Source organism: Perca fluviatilis, chromosome 22, assembly GCF_010015445.1.
Source record: "Perca fluviatilis chromosome 22, GENO_Pfluv_1.0, whole genome shotgun sequence".
NCBI classification, from domain to species: domain Eukaryota; kingdom Metazoa; phylum Chordata; class Actinopteri; order Perciformes; family Percidae; genus Perca; species Perca fluviatilis.
In genome coordinates this window covers 8,956,844-8,976,256 of record NC_053133.1, presented here as the reverse complement: position 1 = coordinate 8,976,256, position 19,413 = coordinate 8,956,844, and the positions used below count along the sequence as shown (strand labels likewise).

The window sequence follows — 19,413 nt, the reverse complement described above, 5'->3', positions numbered from 1 at the left end:
TTCACTTGACTCCATCTAACAACTAAGAAGAACAACAGGCAGCACTGACTCGAACCAAAGCTCCGTCCATTCATATATACACTCCTGAGCTAGAAAACAAACCAGAAAATGAAAGATGATTAAACAGAAATACCTGGAAAAAAGCTATTTAAGAATTAAAGAGATCCCCAGTCTATGCAATAACTGATTCTGCAGGATACCTCTATCTCCCCCTACTGGAAAAACACTTTTTGTACTGGAGAACCCGATCAAATAATGTGCAGTAGACCATATGAGACTAATATACAGTATAGTCTCTATACTATAGATTAGTTTATAGATTGCAATTTGCAGCAGGCCCACTGCAGTGTAAACAGGTTGAACAGCGTAATTGTTGGACTATAAAATTAATTAATAAATGACTTGAAGTGTGCACCAGTTTTAATGCAACACGTATTGTTATACATCAGGCATGCCAACTGCCAGGCTGTTTTGTATTCCAGTCCATGCCTCTGTAACCCTTTGAGCACTGGCATAAGAAGCTAACATGGAGACCAGGTGGGAGAAGTGCTGCAGGGCCCCAACCTTTCTATGTCACTAAATGGGTGGACTGCAATCCAGCTTAGGAATGGGCTACTGATTTTTGAAGATGATTGTTTCCTGGGAATATAAATTAACACTTGTAAAGACTATAATAAATGATAATAATAATAATAATAATAATAATAATAATAATAATAATAATAATAATAATAATAATAATAATAATAATAATAATAAAAGAAATAATAAAAATAAAGAAATGCTTTCTTTTGGCTGAAGGTAGCCTGACTTGAGTGTATGGTCTTTTATTTTTTTCTCATCCTAAATTAATACTTTATTCCATCCTTCCTTTGCTATGCATTTAATAGTTACATCAAAACGACAACTTTGGTTCTTAAAGGAGCACTTTGCCATATGCGGAGGACAACAGTTCTGTGTCTGTAAGATATTCAGTGTTTAATAAATGTGCACATTAGAAGCACCATTGAGATATTAAGGTTTAAATTGGGGAACACGATTGAACAACTTGTACCAATTTAACACTGTTATATTATTTTAACATGCTGTTGGGAAAGTTTTTTTAAAGTCGAGGAGGGTTCAAAGAAAACCACCCCAATCATTTTCACACAGTTCCTAATTGGATGCCTCCATGGTGGCAAGCCCAGGTGCAGTTTGCACAATATGAAATTAGAGAGGGGCCTTCATGGACCCTTGAGGAATAAATGAAAAACACTTGAGGGTGCCCACTCTGTAATTTCATGTAAATGATGCTCACACACATCTCATATGAAGTGCATTTTCTTTAAGCATCACAACTATGTCTCCAACACACATTTAACTACAGAGGCTGATATGTATGTGCAGATATGTATGAACTGTATGTCTTCTGGCACAGCCTCAGCTCCCAGCAGGGGAAGTGGAAGGAGACATCCAGCCAGCCACCCTCACACCCCCTTTACCCTGCTGTGTGCCGATTGCATATAGCCTCCAGCCCCTTTTCATCCAAACCCCACATCACGACACCAGACTGTGGGTTGCTCATTTAGAGGACCAACAGCAACTACAAGTTTAAAAGAAAAGCCCCCAAACTACAATTAGCTGGCATCCTCAGAGGTTTGAGGGGGATGCAGACTGATGGAAAAGTCAATAATGACTCCCCAGACCAGCAGGTGTCATGCCCTGGCTGTGGTGTAGTCTCAAACCTTTGATCATAGAAGGCAACTTCCATCAATGAGCTTTCAACTGCTGAGAAACATTACGGCTGGGTTGCACAAACCTTTTCTCCTACTTTACTTGTTCTCCTCATTTTCAAAGTTATTTCTTCCAATAAACTATAACATTATTACATTTGAAATATATTGAAGACCAAGAATCATTTATTGTAGTATTTGCCTTGAAAGTAACTCTGACTCAATTAACCCAATACTTGATCATTAGCTCAGTGGCTGAAGCTTTAACATGGTTGAAAGTTTAGCCTGCAGACGGTACTGTAGAGGTACTGGTCATACTGACCAGCAGAGGACAGTGTCCTCCCATAAGGAGATAGCCTGTGAGCACGTTGCAGGGCTAAGGTAGGTATCCAATATGTGAAGTGTCATGGACACATGCTGGAGAAAACCGCCATTATATATTCAACTGACACCATATTTACACATTTGTGTGCATCTTTCTTTTTCTATTCATGTGTCAAACCAGTGTATAGTTCCCAGCCATACAAGGAATGCTCATGGAATGTCTGAAATGGACATGGTTCATCCTCTGGGAAGCCTGAATGTGCTCAGCAAATATTGTGGTACAGTAATCTTCCAGATACCTTTTCATAGAAGCAAATTGTGATGAAAATAGAATTAATACTTATGTACTCTTATTTATAAGTTGTTCAACTTAAGAGGGGATTTTGACTTTATGGTGGTGTGAGACAAAAGCTCAAACACAGGCTGCAGACCACTGCATAGATTTATTGATAGCCAGACAGGCTGAATCAACATTCCTTTGGCAGTCACTCAGGTGTGAGTGTCCTGTATGATTCAACATACAGTAACATTAGCTGATTTAAGGGTAATAAATGACTCAGTCACAAAAGGTATATGTATGGGGAAAAAATCTCCCAGTCTTCTACTCTCTTGGATTCATTTTTCATTACTTTCATACTTTCAAATCACAACAGAAGTTATTATACACTTTTCACCTAGACCATTCTCTTTGATTTACAGAGAGACCCAACATTTCCCCATGAGCAAGCACTGCCCATGGAAGGAAAAGGAACACCTCCCCTTTAACGGAAAGAAACCTTGAACAGAACCGGGCTCTAGGTGGGCGGCCATCTGAGACGACACACACAGAGAGACACACACAGAGATTACCACCAACAACAACAACAACAATAGCAATAAAAACAACTACAAAAGAAAACAGAAATATGATCTATTTTCCTAGTTCTTGTCAGTACATGCCCTGCAGCATTCTGGATCACCTGGAGAGTCTTAAGGGACTTATTAGGGCAATGGCAATAATCCAGCCTAGAAGTATGCATAGACTAGTTTTTTCTGCATCTTTTTTAAAACAGAATGTGCATGTTTTTTTGTAACGTTATGTAGGTGAGAAAAGGCAGCCCTGAAGCTTGTTTTGTGGAAATTACAATATGTGCATAATTTGCCCCAGAATCCTGAAATTTCAAAGTCATTTTCCATTAAAGCACCACAAAGCTACAGTTAACCTTACCTCCTCTAGGTGTACCAATTACTAGCTAAGATGCTGTTTTCGAAAGGCGGTCTCCTTTTAAATGGTACATTCTTTAATTTACCAGCCCTTCCGAATTATCGTTTCACAGTCCACAGAAAGATATTTTTTGCTGTTTGAAAATGCATAGGCTGCTGCCTGTTATTCTGGAATTTTTACGTGAGGCTGCAAGCATGAGGAGATTAAAAAGTCTGCATGTGTTGGCTTCATTTCCCTCACATAAATATGTTACACAGTCAAAACCCAGCCTTCTGTATCCTGACATTGTGAATAACAGATGTTTACATTCACCCACACATGTCTCCTTTCTGTCAGTCTCTGTCTCATTCTTCACTGAATTGTGCCTGCATTACATTGGCCTGAGGCCTTCGGGGTCTGGTCCAGCTCTGTATCTTCTCTTTCTCCACAAATTGAATCCCCTCAGGCAGCACAAGAACAGAGTGCTCATGCTCAACTAGATTTTCATTGTCTGAATCAATTTTTTTAGGGGGACAAGTTGAGAAAAATGCAGCTGAGCAAGCACATGTGAAAGACTGGAGGGCAAAGCAGGCTAAAACAAAATGCAGACAAAGACAACATAAAATGCAACATGGAGACAATTCTCAACAAGGCTGTGTATGACGAGGAGTAAATGGCACTTTGTCTCTGAGACAAAACAGCTTCAATGATTCATAATTCAGTCTTTTGTTAGGTCAAAATGCATCTAATACAAAACCATGAATATTCTGTCAAAACAGGTTCAGCCTTGTTAGCTGTGTATACATAAGCTATGGACCAGATATTCAAATGTTGTTTCACTGTAATAATCATCTCAATGCCACCCTGCACACTTAGTGTTTTGGATGGCCTTGAAGTAAGTTCTAGATGCATTATGCTAATACAGCTGATCACTGCTAAAATGCAGATACTGTAGAGGCGACTGAAGATGTAGTGTAGTTTCTATGTTTTGTGTTCACATTGAAGAGCCATTAGTTATGAAACCATCCAAAGTGCAATTGTAGGCTATAGTTCTCACCTCCTTTTTTATTCAGTACAAATGAAAAGCTGAAATAGATATAAATACTGCATCAAGCAGCATACGCTGCTGGATACAAACCACTTACTGCTCTAGCATTCATTATAGTGTAAAGCCAGTTCAAACGCAAGATCCACACAATCTATCAATACATGCTTGCTTTCAAGGTGAAACGCTCTACATAATGTAGAAATAAAACAGAGACAGAGGGACATTGCTGGAATGAGAAAGTATGTGATGTGATCCACCCCGAGTTACAGCAACACCAGCAGGCTTTCTCCCATTGCTCTCATATCTTACAAAGATAGTTTAGAAGAAAACATCAACTAGAAACTTTTCAAAAACAGTGTATGTGTTTGCTAGAAACACTTCTCAAAAAAATAAATCTAACTGAACACTGAAGAACACTGTTATGGGGTTCATGGCACTTTGGTCCACAACAATGTACTCAAATGCTACTAGGTAAACGTCCAAATGTGCAGTGGACATTCATAACTCCCAGAGGGTGAATTAGAGAGTTTTTGGTGACCTGTCAGGATTATTAAACTCTAACGTCAGTGTATCGTTACATTTACAGAAAACCTTTTGATGAACACATCATACTACTTCGGTCTTTTAGTCTTGTTAATATAAGACAATTGATGTCCTTGTCGTTTGCACTGCAGGCTACCTTCTTTCATGAACTATATACTGCATCTTTAACTTCACAAGCATGATTAATCAAAGTTTACATTTCAATTTTAGAGTACAGTTTGACCCCTAGTAGTTCCACCTTGACTTGTGTGGGATATTTTGGTGCTCTCTCCAGCCCTGGTGGGCTCATCTTCTGCTGTCACAACTAAACACTGAAGCTGAGGACGAACGTGGTTCACAGTTTAGGAATAAAGTAATAGAATGGTATTTGCATTTGCATATTTTTGATATTTGCTTTACCTGTGTTAGCGCACTTTTGCTTTTATTTGGGGCAGTGTTCTTAAAGATTCCTAGTTCCGAAAGAGATTTTAAAGTTTTGTGTCATCTTATATTTTAGCATCTTTGGTATTCTGCAACATTCTTGCATTATTCCTCATCTCAGGTGAGTATCTGCTAAGTTGAGCCCAGTTGGACTCTGCCAAGTGCTTTCCTCCAAAGATACAAACTGGAAAAAAAAGAGATTGCTGGGAAAGCAGGAGAAAGCAGCAGGAACATAAAGCAGGGGGAAGAGCATGTGCAGTGTTTCTGGAGTGCCTCTAGTGATTCTGTGTTCCCAGCATTATCTCAGAGAGAGAGAGAGAGAGAGAGAGAGAGAGAGAGAGAAGAAGGAGGCTGGGAAGAATAAGGGGTCAGTCCAGGGATTGTCCTCGAAAGGAGAGGAACTACTTCTGTATGTGTGTGTGAGGAACGAGTGTGTGTGTGTGGGTGTGTGTCTGTGAGTGTGTGTGTGTGTGTGTGTGTGTGTTGTATTTGCTTATAGTGATGTTTCACTGAACACAGAGGACGTAGTAATAATCCACCACCATGAGCCGGACCACCTTTTTTGAGGTAAGTCTAAATGTACAGTATTGAGCTAACAGCCACAGAATGCATTACAATGAACTGAAACTTTTATTAGCCACTTCCTGATATTGAATGTAAACTTTGTTTCTTGTTTCACAAGGCCACACTTGAACAAAAGATTCACTTTGAACAACAGAGATCAAGCAGAATATGTGAATTCATTAAAAAAAAAGGTTGCATTAATAATTTCTTCTTCATCACAGTTTTAATGATTTAAATACTTGGAAACATCTCCGAAGGCTTTTTTGTTGTTGTTGCAAACACTGTTCTGTCAGGTAAACTCAGACATCTAGCTCAGAGCTTCATTTACCATAAAAGCATTTTTTTGTTATTGAGTATCTGTCCAGCTAACAAACTACCACATGTTGACTTTCATGTCATCAGGCACTGAGGACAACACCTAAAGGGATACTTTAAGAGCTAAAATCACGCCTTTTAAAATAAATGTAAGTCTGATGTAACAGCAATCAATATGATCAGCAGTCCTATTAGAAAATTATAGCTTGCTAAATTAAAACAACACTGAAGAAGTTTTAAGTGTCAGTAGACTTGTTTTCATGATTTTTCTCTTGTCTTCAGTCTTGTCTCACAAAGTTTTATAGGAGTACTAATGAAGAAGTAGACAGTAACTAAGTGCAGCAGCAGGCCTTTGAATTGAAAGTTAATTTACAACATGCTCTGGGATGTGTGCCATGCTCTCAGTAACTGCTACATAAAGGCTGCAGGCAAAATTAGCAAATATGTAAATGGATTATGAGAAAGATATACATTTTTCAAGCCTGAGTTTAAATGAGAAAATTGATACCAAGTTTAGATAAGAACATTGATACCACTCTCTGTACGCTAAGTATGAATCTACAGCCAGGGGTAGGTTAGCTTAGCTTAGCTTAGCCTAAGGACCGGAAACTGGAGGAAACCGCTAACCAGCGGTGTAGTCTACGTGATACACAGGAATACGCCATATAGTATACCCACTAGGAAAGGTCAAGGATTTCCATATACCCACTTACAAAAGAGTCAGGATAACGTTAAGTAACGAAGATTGTTTTTGTGACAGGAACGTTCACACTTTTGTTCCCCTCGGTGTTGCATGTCGCGTAGGAACAACAACACGGTTGCTTGGCGGACTTCTCTGTGCAACCCTAAAGGAGATATATAAAACAGAAGCGAACTTTTCACTACACTCTTGCAGTGTTTTGGTAAGCGTTACAGAAACTACAAAAAATGAGCCAGATGGGCACCCAGATAGCTCAGTTGGTAGAGCAGGCGCCCATATATAGATGTTTACTCCTCGACGCAGCAGGCTGGAGTTCGACTCTGACCTGCAGCCCTTTGCTGCATGTCATTCCCCCTCTCTCTCCCCTTTCATTTCATCAGCTGTCCTGTCAAATAAAGGCCTAAAATGGTCAAAGAATAATCTAATAATAATTAAAAAAAATTTAAAAAGTGAGCCAGATGAGAGGGATGCTATACGTGGTAACATTACAAAAAACTTATGGAGTTGTCACTCTGGGTAAGTATGAAGATGGGAGGGAAAAATTACGGTAAATTCACCACAAAAAACTATACTAACACCACTGCCGCTAACAAAATCCTCCTACCAGCAACTCTAAAGGTCCAGAGCGTAAAAATTGGAGGGTTGCCGGATTATTTTTTTGGCCGGCCACAGTAACTTCCTGTTTTAGAGATGTTGGTAGGCAGATTTTACCTTCGGACAGAGACAATTTGTATTGCATGGGAAAACATAAAGGTCGCATCGATCTTCTCATCTAACTCTCCAATGAATACAAGATCTTTTGAAGGCTTAGCACCCATCTTTGCACTTGAAATCAGATTAGAACAAGCATCACTTACAAAACTTTCCCTACTTAATTCAGAGTATTTCCTTATAACTTTTAATAGAACACCACAGGAAATTCAGCTCTGCTATTTCGCACATAAGCAACCTCATCTTAGCTGACGGTCCTTCATCTTTCAGAGCATGATGGCATCTTGTCTATCTCTCATCCATATATAGTATTATTTGAAAGTTGCATTTAAGGCAGACCTCAATTGGCAGCATGCAAAGAGTCAACTGAATGTTTACTGTAGATTACTTTCCTTGACTGAAAGAGAAACGTTATCTAGTTTGAACGTGTGTGCGAGCAAAAAGGACATTGGTACGCTCGGCAGCTATACAGCTAATCGGCTTCAATTGTATGAGTGATGTTTGAAGTAATGATCCTGTGGTTCAAGATCAGCCATTACATTCATCAGCTTTTCCATTAAGTGGAGCTATTATGGCCAAGAGACTTCTTCATTTGCCAGCCATTAATAAAGCAGCATATGGTGAAAAGAACAAACCAGATAATGTCAGGCGTTTTTTTTTTGTATACAAATATTAATGTTCAATTGAAAAAACACTTTAAACCCCCTCACCTACACAAAGCCCTTACACTCATTCACACATGTTCTGTATGACCTATGCTGTCAGCTGTGCCCTGTGTCCCCCTGAGAGGACAGGGGCGTCTGATAATCAGATTTACAAGGACACAGCACAACCGAGTGCACACTGTTCCACCGCTCACAGCCCTAATGACACCCTTGATGCTCTTAGTGAACACGCAGATGCATCAACATGTGCCCCCAGAATGCAGTTGGGAAGGTTAGCAGATTGAAAGCAAAACAAGCCCATCTCCCAGGACGCCCTTTACTGAGACGTCAGCATGCCCTCATGCTCAGATCCTGCAAAGCATTAACACACACAGCAAAGAGTGACAAGATGGCACACTCATATTTTCAATCTAGACTTGCATGTAAAGTGTATTGCAAGGTCTTTTTTGTGTGAAAATGTCACTGTATTGAGATGTTTTGCTGGTTGCGAGAAGCCTGGGAGTGTCATTAGTTTAAAGACTTTTATTTGCTTTTCTTTTTTTAAATCAATTTCTTGTTTGAAGATGTAATTGGTTTTGTGAAGGTTGAGGTGCTACTGACACAAATCAGGAAATGATTAATAACTAGAATATTGTAAAATAGGTCTAGGCACAAGATTAAAAGACTTACCATACTTATGTTTTTGCAATGCAAACAGCAGATGGTATTGAGCTCTCTCTCTCTCTCTCTCTCTCTCTCTCTCTCTCTCTCTCTCTCCTATTCTCATTCACTCTTTCTCAACTGTGCACTCAGCAAATCTTTAGGTATCCATTAGCGGGTTATTACACTGTCCAGTAAGGGAACCAATTAAGTTAGGACAGCTCTGCTGAGCAGCATAGTAAGGAGTGCTTTCAGGGCAAATTGTGGGCCACCACCCACCATCCTCCTTACATATGCTGTACATCACCACTGACATGGTCTAATTAAGATGAAAAAGATGTGTGCAAGAGAACAGCAGGACAACAAGAATCCCTTTTTCCCTTTCCTACCAGACTCAAGCAGCCTCATTGAGATTACTATACTTGATCAGGAAAACTGGACACACTTGGAATTACAGTAGGGCCAAGCTATGCTTAGCCATACAGTATAGTTATATTTTCAATTATATTTCATTCACATTTCTATGGTTGATTCAAGAAACATGATGAATCATACTGCTTTGGGAAACAAACATTTCATGCAGGCATTAATTTTCTTTCCAATTGTCTATCATATACTGTAAAAGGGCTGTGATTTGAACTGGAGTTGTTTAAATTGAGATCACATTTCTTATAATCCCTGCTTGCTCTTGCAGGATTAGCAGTTTAAAGAGCAGCCAATATGTACTGTATGTAGACCAGGTAACATGTAGTTATAAACATGTATGTTCTAAAGTGGCCAAACTGATAGCTCTTCATTGCGATATTAGTGTCAATATCATGAATGTTTTGTGTTTTAAAGAGGCTAACATATAGAGGATTTATTGAAGAAGATAAAGTGATGGGGGGCTTATGAGAAAACTTGCTGACATAAATCAGGAAAGGTGTATAGAAATATTGTGTAGTAGAGATAAATATTGAGTCACATTTAGATACATATACCTCCATCATTCTGGTAATGGGTAGGCATATTTTTTTTACAGCTCCTTCTGAGAGAGGGATGTGAAAACAGGTCCAGACCAGTATCACATTTACCACATTCTGAATTTTCAGTAAATGAATCTGAGGCTTGAATGAAAATCTCTCAAATGTTTTTTGTGAAACTTATTGTTTTTGTGTTGTGCTTTATAAAAGCGGTACATCTTGTGTTTTCTTCAGGTGAGGATCCTGGATGCCAACACGAAAGAGCACCTTTGTTTTTTAGATAAGGTATGCTGACATTCTGCCATGACTGCACATTTACCCTTTTGTTTATCCTCAGGTAGCCTTAAGGTTGGAAAAATAATTTTCTTCCACAGTCTGACCATTGATATTCTCTATCAGCTTGTTCCAACTCTTCATTAAAACTATATTATGTTTAACACAGAGTCAATGATTCAAACCCCAGATTCCATGTGTTTTTTGCTGCGGCATCAAATAATAATTATTTTACTGTAGATAAAGTCCCACAAAATTCAGTCTGACATATGTGGTATTGTTAGACTTTTAGTGGTCTCCATTAGAATTTGAAATAAAGCTTTTGTTTGTAATGTAACAAAAGAAACGCTGTCAACCTTTCCACTGATAATATATCAAGTTTACATACTTGATGTTTGTATTCCATTCAGGTGGAGCCCTACTCAACAATAGGAGACATCAAGAGCCTTTTTCACAAATCATGTGAGTTTTTACGTAAATTAATGATTTTGATGAGCCTGGGTGTCCATCTTTTTTTTGGTTTGGTTTTTGCTGACCTTCTTGTTTTAACTTGATCCTTGACAGTCTACAATTTCTTGTATGGTACTCTGGTCCACTTGTATAAAACCTGATATTACATATTGATGTATAAACTTGATTACTGTAAACTAAAACTTGAATTGGTATCGTTCTTAGATAAAATGATGATTAATAAACCTGCTATGGTTTTGAGTGAATCATCTCACAGTGTATCGTATCACACCACTTCACCAGAGAGATATCCTGTTACAAACAATGTCTTGTTTAGTCCTCTGAAGCTGTGTGATGATGTGTGTATCTGGTCAGAAATGTTACCAAATGTTTGCCAAGTCTGAGGCCATTACAATGCATCAAAGCAGCAGAGCTCAACGTTATTCCAGTGTGATTAATTATTATTGGGCCTGAAGCCAAAATCTGTGTTTGCAATGCCAGCTCTGTCCAACCCTCTGTGTGTGTGTGTGTGTGTGTGTGTGTGTGTGTGTGTGTGTGTGTGTGTGTGTGTGTGTGCGTGTGTGTGTGTGTGTGTGTTCAGATCCTCAATGGTATCCTGCAAGACAGGCCCTAAGGCTTGATCCCAGTAAGTAGCTATATTGTGATCATTTACTGTATGTGTATGCATTAGGCTCCAATTTAATACTGTTCTAAAAAAACTTGAACTTCATCACCCACAAATACTGCATGGCAGTGTCAGTAAGCTGCAGACAACATTCATATATTTACCATCCAGCCATCCGGTGTCTGAGGCTTTGTACAAAAAGAAAAAGTGAGATGCTCAGCCATGGATCATGCTCACTCACTACTATTTAGAGGACAGTTAATGTTTTGTTCATAGGTTTTTACATAATGGAAACATGATGTTGTCCCTTGTTTGTAGTCCAATAATGTGATTTAGGCTAAGGTATGCTTCATGATCCCAAGACCCTGTTTATAGTCTACAGTGTGTTTATTCTTGGGCTCCAAAGCCATTATGACAGATTTTTTCCCGCAAAATGCAGCTCTAAAAATGTCCTGTGTAACAGCACAGAACATGTAGTCATCATTAGATAGGTAACCTGAAGTAAAAACAGGCACACTAATGTTTAAAGTTGTTTCAAACACAAATGAGCAAGGGGCTGTTAGTTAATGTTAGTGAGGTGCATAGTTTAGAAGAGACATGCATGTCCAGCAACGCTATTGAAATAACTGGGAAAATAACGCATTGCAATTAAAATGCGTCCATTTTAGGCCTAATCTTTCCACAAGCCTAATATTGATGAAACATTGAAAAAGGTAGATGTGATCAATGGGTGAAATGAAATTACTGCCATTACAGACATTTGCGATGACCTTCACTCTTGAGCCACCATCACCGTGGAAACAACTGTCTGTTCTTTTTCATATTTTCAATATAAAAGGTAGACTGCTTAATGTTCATCCTTTTCCAATAATTATAGCCTAAGTTAAAACAGCAAATACTGATGTTGCAGGGCTTTGAAGGGACTATGAGGGATATCTTGTTACTAAAAAGAGTAGAGACTTTGGTTAAAAGCTATCTAGGCCAGTCCCCCCTGATGATATTCTAAAAATGTCCTCCAATTAGCGCAACATATTATCTGTGGCTGTGCCCCCATGAGCTTGCAGGTAGAGAGAATGAGTGCTGAAAAACTGATCATACATTCATTAAAAACACTCTGAACCTTCAGTTTAAGCCACAACGCTCTGCACATGACTGCTCACATTTGCATACTCATAACGAGTTTCAGTATGATTTTTATTGAGAATTCTGTCAATACGGTCATTCTTCAATTCTACGAAGTTTGATCATCTAGAGACGATGTTTTCCACTGGATAGTAGAACTATGTTTTAAGGTACATTTCCGATGAAGCTGAATTTGTGTATATGAAAAATATATTCTTTTTTCAGAGGAAAAATCACTCCGAGATGATGAAATCTTACAGAGTCTACCAGTTGGGACCACTGCGACCATGTACTTCAGAGATCTTGGTCCACAGTTAGGTTGGACTATGGTAAGGAGAGCACACTCAAGGATTACTGATGTACCAATGCAGCAATTTCATATATTTACAATAATGTCAGCTGATATAATATTGGGGTACTTTATTTTGGGAGTGTCTGGCTGAATTCTTGTGAACAATGACTAGTAAAGACAAGGATTCAACATTGGTAAAAGATATCTCTGTTTTTGCCTACCTACTTTTACTCAGAACTATGCCACTATGTCATGACTATGTCCATGACACCTCCTGGGCTCCACAGTAGAGACAACCTTTTCTCTTCTTATGTTTTCAGGTGTTTATGGCAGAGTGCATCGGGCCTCTTCTCACCTACCTCCTCTTTTATTTTCGAGTGCCATACATTTACTCACACGAATATGGCTTTACCTCAAGTCCCCATCCTGTTGTCAGGTGAGTGGAAAAAAAAAAACTTTAACTATAGCGCAGGTTATGGTGGGCTGCAGGTTTCCACCTGCAGACATGAGGCAAGTTTACAGACATGAGTCTGACCAAACCTAAACTGACTAAGTTTAAAGGATTTTTTTGGGAAAATATGCATATTCACTTTCCTTTCAAGACATAGATGACAAGATTGATACCCCTGATTGATGCCAGCAGCCAGTAAGCTTAGCTTCAGCACAAAGAGTGGAAACAAGGGTAAAGAGCTAGCCTGGCTAGCCAACAAATTAGGGGCGGCAGTAGCTTAGTCTGTAGGGACTTGGTGTGGCTGGTTCAAGACCAGCACAAACCAGGAATGGAGTCTGGACTGGAACATGGAGAGGTGCCAGTTCACCTTCCGGGCACTGCCGAGCTGCCCATTAGAGTGCGGATCGGGCCGCATTTTTCTGTCCGAGTCCGACAGAGCAGTAACCAAACCCGACCCGAGCCCGACAGGCATTAAGATATTTATGTCCGAGCCCGACCCGAGCCCGACCCGAGCCCAACACAGTTAAAATCGCATTTTTCTCTCATACTTACGAAACATGTAGGGAGAGCCGGGACAGCAGTTGAAACACTTTTTAATTAAATGTAATTTACAAAGCGATCGTATCGCACTGAAAGCTAATATTTTGTCACTGGCAACCTACACCTGTGATCTACCAAATACAGTTGCATTTTCAGCTTTGAACAAAATCGTTCAGGAATTATTACAGTAAAAGTGGGACGTGTGTAATGTTTCATTCGTCCCTCCTGGTCGGGACGATTGAAAAAGCATGGGGGACGAATGAAACATACAGTTTAAGCCATATAAACTTCCCACAACTTCAATATTTTACTACATATCATGAAGGGTACTTGTTTTAGATAGATTGTTACTGGGCTATACGTCTTTGTGAATGTCTGTTAATAACTCATTGCCGTCATCGTGAAGCGGTTATTGAAATATCATGCACTGTGGATGATTCTGCCATTTGTATAGCTAGAACAGTAGGTTTTCCCATTTATATCATGTTTCTATTGTGGCAAATGTCATTTCACTAGGTTTTTACGTGGGTTAGGCCACCGCACATCCAAATAAGTGCCCTTAACGACCCACAGCCCGTCAGTCTCCATAGGATAACATGGGAAAACTCAACCTCCCTACCTGGTGGGGCCAAATATATTTTCATCTTTCTAAAACTGCTTTTCCATGTCTCACCTCCATAAATTATTGTATAAACACAGATATTTGTGCATTTACTTAAAATACATGGAGTTACAGCCTGGTCGGGACGACTGAAACAGCTGTTTCAATCGTCCCGACATAGACATATGCCATTACAGCCTGTTTTGCTTTCCATGTAAACAAGCATGCAATATGAAAGTCTGGAATTGTGGAGAACACTAAATGGTCTACTGAATGTGGTCGAACCTTTAAATGAAAAGATTAATAATTAAAAAAATGTAACTGTTAATGAAGTTTACTTTCGATCAAAACTTGTTTATCTGTAACTCTGTGATAAAAGGAAATAACAGGAAGATATTTGGCTGATAGAAGGAGGTTAACATGCTCTATGTTTTGACCTAAGGAAGTCTGTCTATCATCATTGCACGGAGAAAACTGGAATGTTTCTCACACACACACACACACACACACACACACACACACACACACGCACTGAGCTCTCTTAAAGGAGCTGCAGCACCATTTTACAACAATATTGATGCTGATGTGACCGAGGCCAAGCCAAAACCCAAACATCATTTCTAAATATCTGTCTGAACCCGGCCCGGCCCGTCGGGTACCGTTGGGGGTCGGGTATCCATCCTCTACTGCCCATGAGCAAGGCACTGAACCCCCAACTGCTTGAAGCACCGGACAATGGCAGCCCATTCACTCTGACATCTCTCCATAACAATAATGCATGTGTATTGGTCCTGTGTGTGTGTGTGTGTGTGTGTGTGTGTGTGTGTTCTTGTTTAACTATATTCGTGGGGTCCAACAACCGGGAGTCCAGTATACTTGTGGGGTCCCGACAGCTTTGTGGGGCCAAAATGCTGGACCCCACAACTCTAAAGGGCCGATTGAGGGTTAAGACTTGGTTTTAGGATTAGGGTTAGAATTAGGTTATGGTTAGGGTGAGGGTAAGGGTTAAGGTTAGGCATTTAGTTGTGATGGTTAAGGTTAGGGTAAGGGGCTAGGGAATGCATTATGTCAATGACGGGTCCCCACAAAGATAGTGCCACAAACCTGTGTGTGTGTGTGTGTGTGCGTGTGCGTGTGACAGTGGAGTGAAAAAACTGAATCTCCACAAGAGGGAGCTTCTTCTGGGCAGATGGCCCTAATAAAATCACAACATTTTTCTGTACGTTCATATTGTGTTCATGAGCTTTAGGGGTGCTTTTACGCAGATTTTGTTACTTTTGGACAAAGCTAGGCCTGCTGTCTCCCGCTGTTTCCAGTCTTTGTGCTAAGCTAAGGTAATCAGCTGTCAACTGTAGCTTAATATTTACCGTACAGACAAGAGCGTGCTATCAATTGTTTCATTATCAGAAAGGGAATAAGCACATATCTCAAAAAGTGGAACAATGGTTTAATAATCAGTATTTATTAAGTCTGTCATTTACTTTTTTCAGTGCCATTTTATTCTTCACTACATATGGAATTACATCTATTGCTGGGTAAAGGTCAGGCTCTGTAGAATTAAATCAGAATCTGAAAACTAACTGCATTATGAGATAATACATATATATATATTAAAAAAAAAATCCAAATTTGATGTAGCTATGACAGGATGGTTTGGACACTCTTTTATTCGTGTTGATCTGCTTATTGATCCACAATCACTCCTTGGGGGTGTTTCATTTTATTGTAATACCTTAAGGAAATGTTCAAACCCTAAACATTTTACACTTTATCATATCTCCTCAGTAATTTATACAATTCTTCTTGATGCTGTAGTGTTGCATCTAGTTGCATATGTTTATATTATTCTGCTGTGTTTCACACTATGATGCACTTTCTTTGCTGAATCCCAAACATTTTGTTGCTGCAGTGACCCACTTTTGCACAGAGGGGTCATTTAAATTTAATCCTTCCTCATCTCAAACTTTAAATCTGCTGCAGAACTAGCGTGATGAAGTATGCTGATTGGAAGCACCTCAGTTAAATGTGCATACTTGTACTTCTGTTCTGACCTCATGCCCCTCTCTGTCTCTCAGACTGGCCTGTGCCTGTCACACCTTCCACTATATGAAGAGGCTGATAGAGACTATCTTTGTGCATCGTTTCTCCCATGGGACCATGCCTCTCGGGACAATGGTCAGGGTGAGGACATGACTGCCCTTGAGAACAAGAGCTTCTGATAATGCGCTCACCTCTTTCACAATGTGCGGACAGTCTCAGTGTGTTGATGAGGTGAGGTAGTTATTAGAGGTCTTCTTTTGTGTGTGTTTACTGTATGGAGTTCAAAAATAGAAATTGAATCAAAGTAAGTACATTTTAAATTTAATTGAGCGATCATTGTACATCATGCAATGATATATAGGCCTACGTTTTACATTTTCAAATATTTATACAGTGCCAAGAAAAAGCAACCCCTTGGATTTCCCTGCATTTTTGTAAAATGTAGTTATAAAATGTGGTCTGCTATTCTTTAAAGTAACTATAATGGACATGCTACATCTGCCTGAAATAGTAACATAATTAACAAGAGCATGTTTTTGGTTCACGTATTGAATTATTTGCTTGAACAAGTCAAAGTCAGGCTGGAAAAACAAAGTGAACCCTTGGTTTTTAGTAACTAGTTAAACCTTATTTTACAGCAGTGACCTCAACCAAATGTTTCCTGCATGTGTTGATCACTTCTCCACATTGTGCAGGAGGAAGTTTAGATCATTTCCCTGTTTACATTATATTCATATTTACAGACTATTTGAGGCCTGGATTGACCTTAACCATTCTTAAACATTACTTTTCTTATGTCTGAGACATTTTGTAGTTCATGTTTCGCTGTGTTTTGGAGCATTTTCGTGTTACATGACACAACTTCTATTAAGCATCAGATGACTGACACCGGCCCTGAAAAAAGTGATTTTTATACATTTGACTGCATTGTTTTCTGAATGAGTAATGGTTGTTCAGGTCCAGTGGCTGCAAAACAACTACAAATCATGGTGATACCTACTCCATGCTTCACTTTAAGGATGGTGTTATGATAGGCTATTAGTTTGCTTTATCACTCCAAACAAAGTGTAAGGTGTGTCTGCAACAAAATATAGTCATACCTGGGCGGAGCTCAGTGCTCTCCGAATGCCCTTCTAGTTTATTTAAGTGTTTTTGTACAGACACAGCTAAGTCTATTATAGGGACTTTGAACTTTAAAGATCAGACCACATTTTATGGATTAAATGCATAAATGTCGGTAAATCCAAAAGGTTAACTTTTTTTCTTGTGTCACTGTACATCTGTATTGTTTGTTTCTTCTCTCAGAATTGTACCTATTACTGGGGTTTCTCAGCTTGGTTGGCATACTACATCAACCACCCTCTTTACACACCTCCATGTAAGTCAGCCCATGTACACACGCACACACACACACACAATGCTGTTTGTCTCGATTTTCTGCAGCTTATCAACACCAGCCTATCTCTCTTCACAGCATATGGAGAACTACAAGTCAGCTATGCATTAGTCATGTTTGCTGTACGTATACTGGTGTTCACTCAGGGCCAACATAAATTCAGCGAACATGCATGTATGACAGTAAGGTGACAAATGCTTATTTCTGTTCCAGATGTGTGAACTTGGAAACTTCTCCATTCACTTGACTCTTACTAATCTCAGAGGAGAGGGTGAGTTGTTGACCTTTACTCTGTTTACTCCCGTAGTACGTAAAGGAGGAATACACCAAGACATTGTCCAATCCATCAATTCAGAATTGTTTGATAAAATTACTAAAACCCTCTAAAACCATTCAATTGTTCCCATTTGAGCATCTGCTCAGTACTCACTATTCAACACTATTTTGGTTGATCCACCATGGAAACCTGGATGCTATGGGTGTCTACAATATATTTTAAGAACTGCTACTTAAAATAAAACGTTATTTAACTTAACAATTTCTTCTTCACAAAACCGGTTTCACAGGGTCCAGGAGCAGACGGTTTCCTATGCCAACAAAGAACCCCTTCACATGGCTATTTTTCTTTGTATCCTGTCCAAATTACACATATGAGGTAATAGACATTATTTATAATTCATCATAGCAATGAATATCACCATTGCTTGTGTATTTACCTCTCTGCTTGCCTGTATATTTCACCCATACATAATGTAGTTCGGAGCTTGGGTGAGCTTCTCCATCATGACCCAGTGTCTCCCAGGTATATGCAGTACATTATTAACATAAATCCACTTACTGCACCAAAATGTCTATGTTCTAATACTTGTATGTTTTGTATTCCAGTGGCATTGTACACATTACTAGGCTTCATTCAGATGACCATCTGGGCCAAAGGGAAGCACAGAGCCTACAGCAGGGAGTTCAAAGACTACCCAAACCTCCGGATGGCCATTATCCCCCTGATTCTCTGATAGTGATCAAAAACATGAATTATTGTAGCATATAAGGCGTGTATATTCACTTCCCTTAAGTGTTTTTTACTAAAAGAAAGAGGTTTGCTGCTGCTTAAAGCCAGCACTATGCAAGTTGTTTTCATGAACTGGAGTGGGAATGGGAGCAATAATATTTTGGCAATATACTAGAGCATTTAAAGCTTTAGTGCATAACTTTTTGATATTATTGAACATCTGTTACATTCAAGCCATTGCCAAATGAGTTGCTACAAAGCTATCAGCTCCACACAACTCTCTCTGTATTTCTCAGTATGACTATGTTCAGATGATTGTGGCGTCCGGTGACTTTCCTGCGCAGAAACTGAAGTGAAGATAATTACCTTTTCTGAAGAGTCCATCATGTTTTTTTTAATCCTCCGTGTCCTCCTTGGCTACTAGCAACTGCATGGAGGAGGGGGCCCGTGCGCGATCACGGAAGGCTTGTATCATGTGGACGCGCCAACGGTGTTGTTGTCATTACTTAAAATTCCTCATGGGGGCGATAGGATGTGACGTTGTGATATGAAGTCAGTAATGAGATTACATACATCTTCATCGCTGTCATATTCTCTCTGCTGTGTTAACCCTGGTTACACATCATCATGGGATAGTTTTGATATTCAGGATGTGACTAAAAGTTGAAAATGGCACCTTAGCATTTAAGCAACCCTTATTCAAACCAGCCCACGCACACCATGAATGCTTACAGTACTAATAAACTGAAAAAATTAAAACATACTCTAGCTTATAATAAAGTGCTTGTGGAAACTAGAATTTAAGATGTGATGGCATCTATCTGAGAG

The 19,413-nt window shown here is 39.3% G+C and overlaps 1 protein-coding gene across 2 annotated transcripts; it reads left to right on the top strand.

Annotated features, from left to right (window-relative positions):
* Positions 1–5,618: 5,618 nt before the first annotated feature.
* LOC120551928 (very-long-chain enoyl-CoA reductase) lies at positions 5,619–18,848 on the top strand. 2 transcript variants are annotated; one of them, XM_039789528.1, is made up of 13 exons: positions 5,619–5,797; positions 10,021–10,071; positions 10,470–10,521; positions 11,111–11,155; positions 12,482–12,585; positions 12,869–12,984; positions 16,216–16,321; positions 17,486–17,558; positions 17,655–17,698; positions 17,790–17,847; positions 18,143–18,231; positions 18,333–18,378; positions 18,462–18,848. In XM_039789528.1, the coding sequence occupies exons 1-13, from the start codon at positions 5,774–5,776 to the stop codon at positions 18,587–18,589; spliced, it is 936 nt and encodes a 311-aa protein (XP_039645462.1). In that variant the 5' UTR covers positions 5,619–5,773; the 3' UTR covers positions 18,590–18,848. The 2 variants fall into 2 exon arrangements, with proteins under 2 accessions (XP_039645462.1, XP_039645460.1); XM_039789526.1 differs by having other exon boundaries at positions 17,486–17,698.
* Positions 18,849–19,413: the final 565 nt, after the last annotated feature.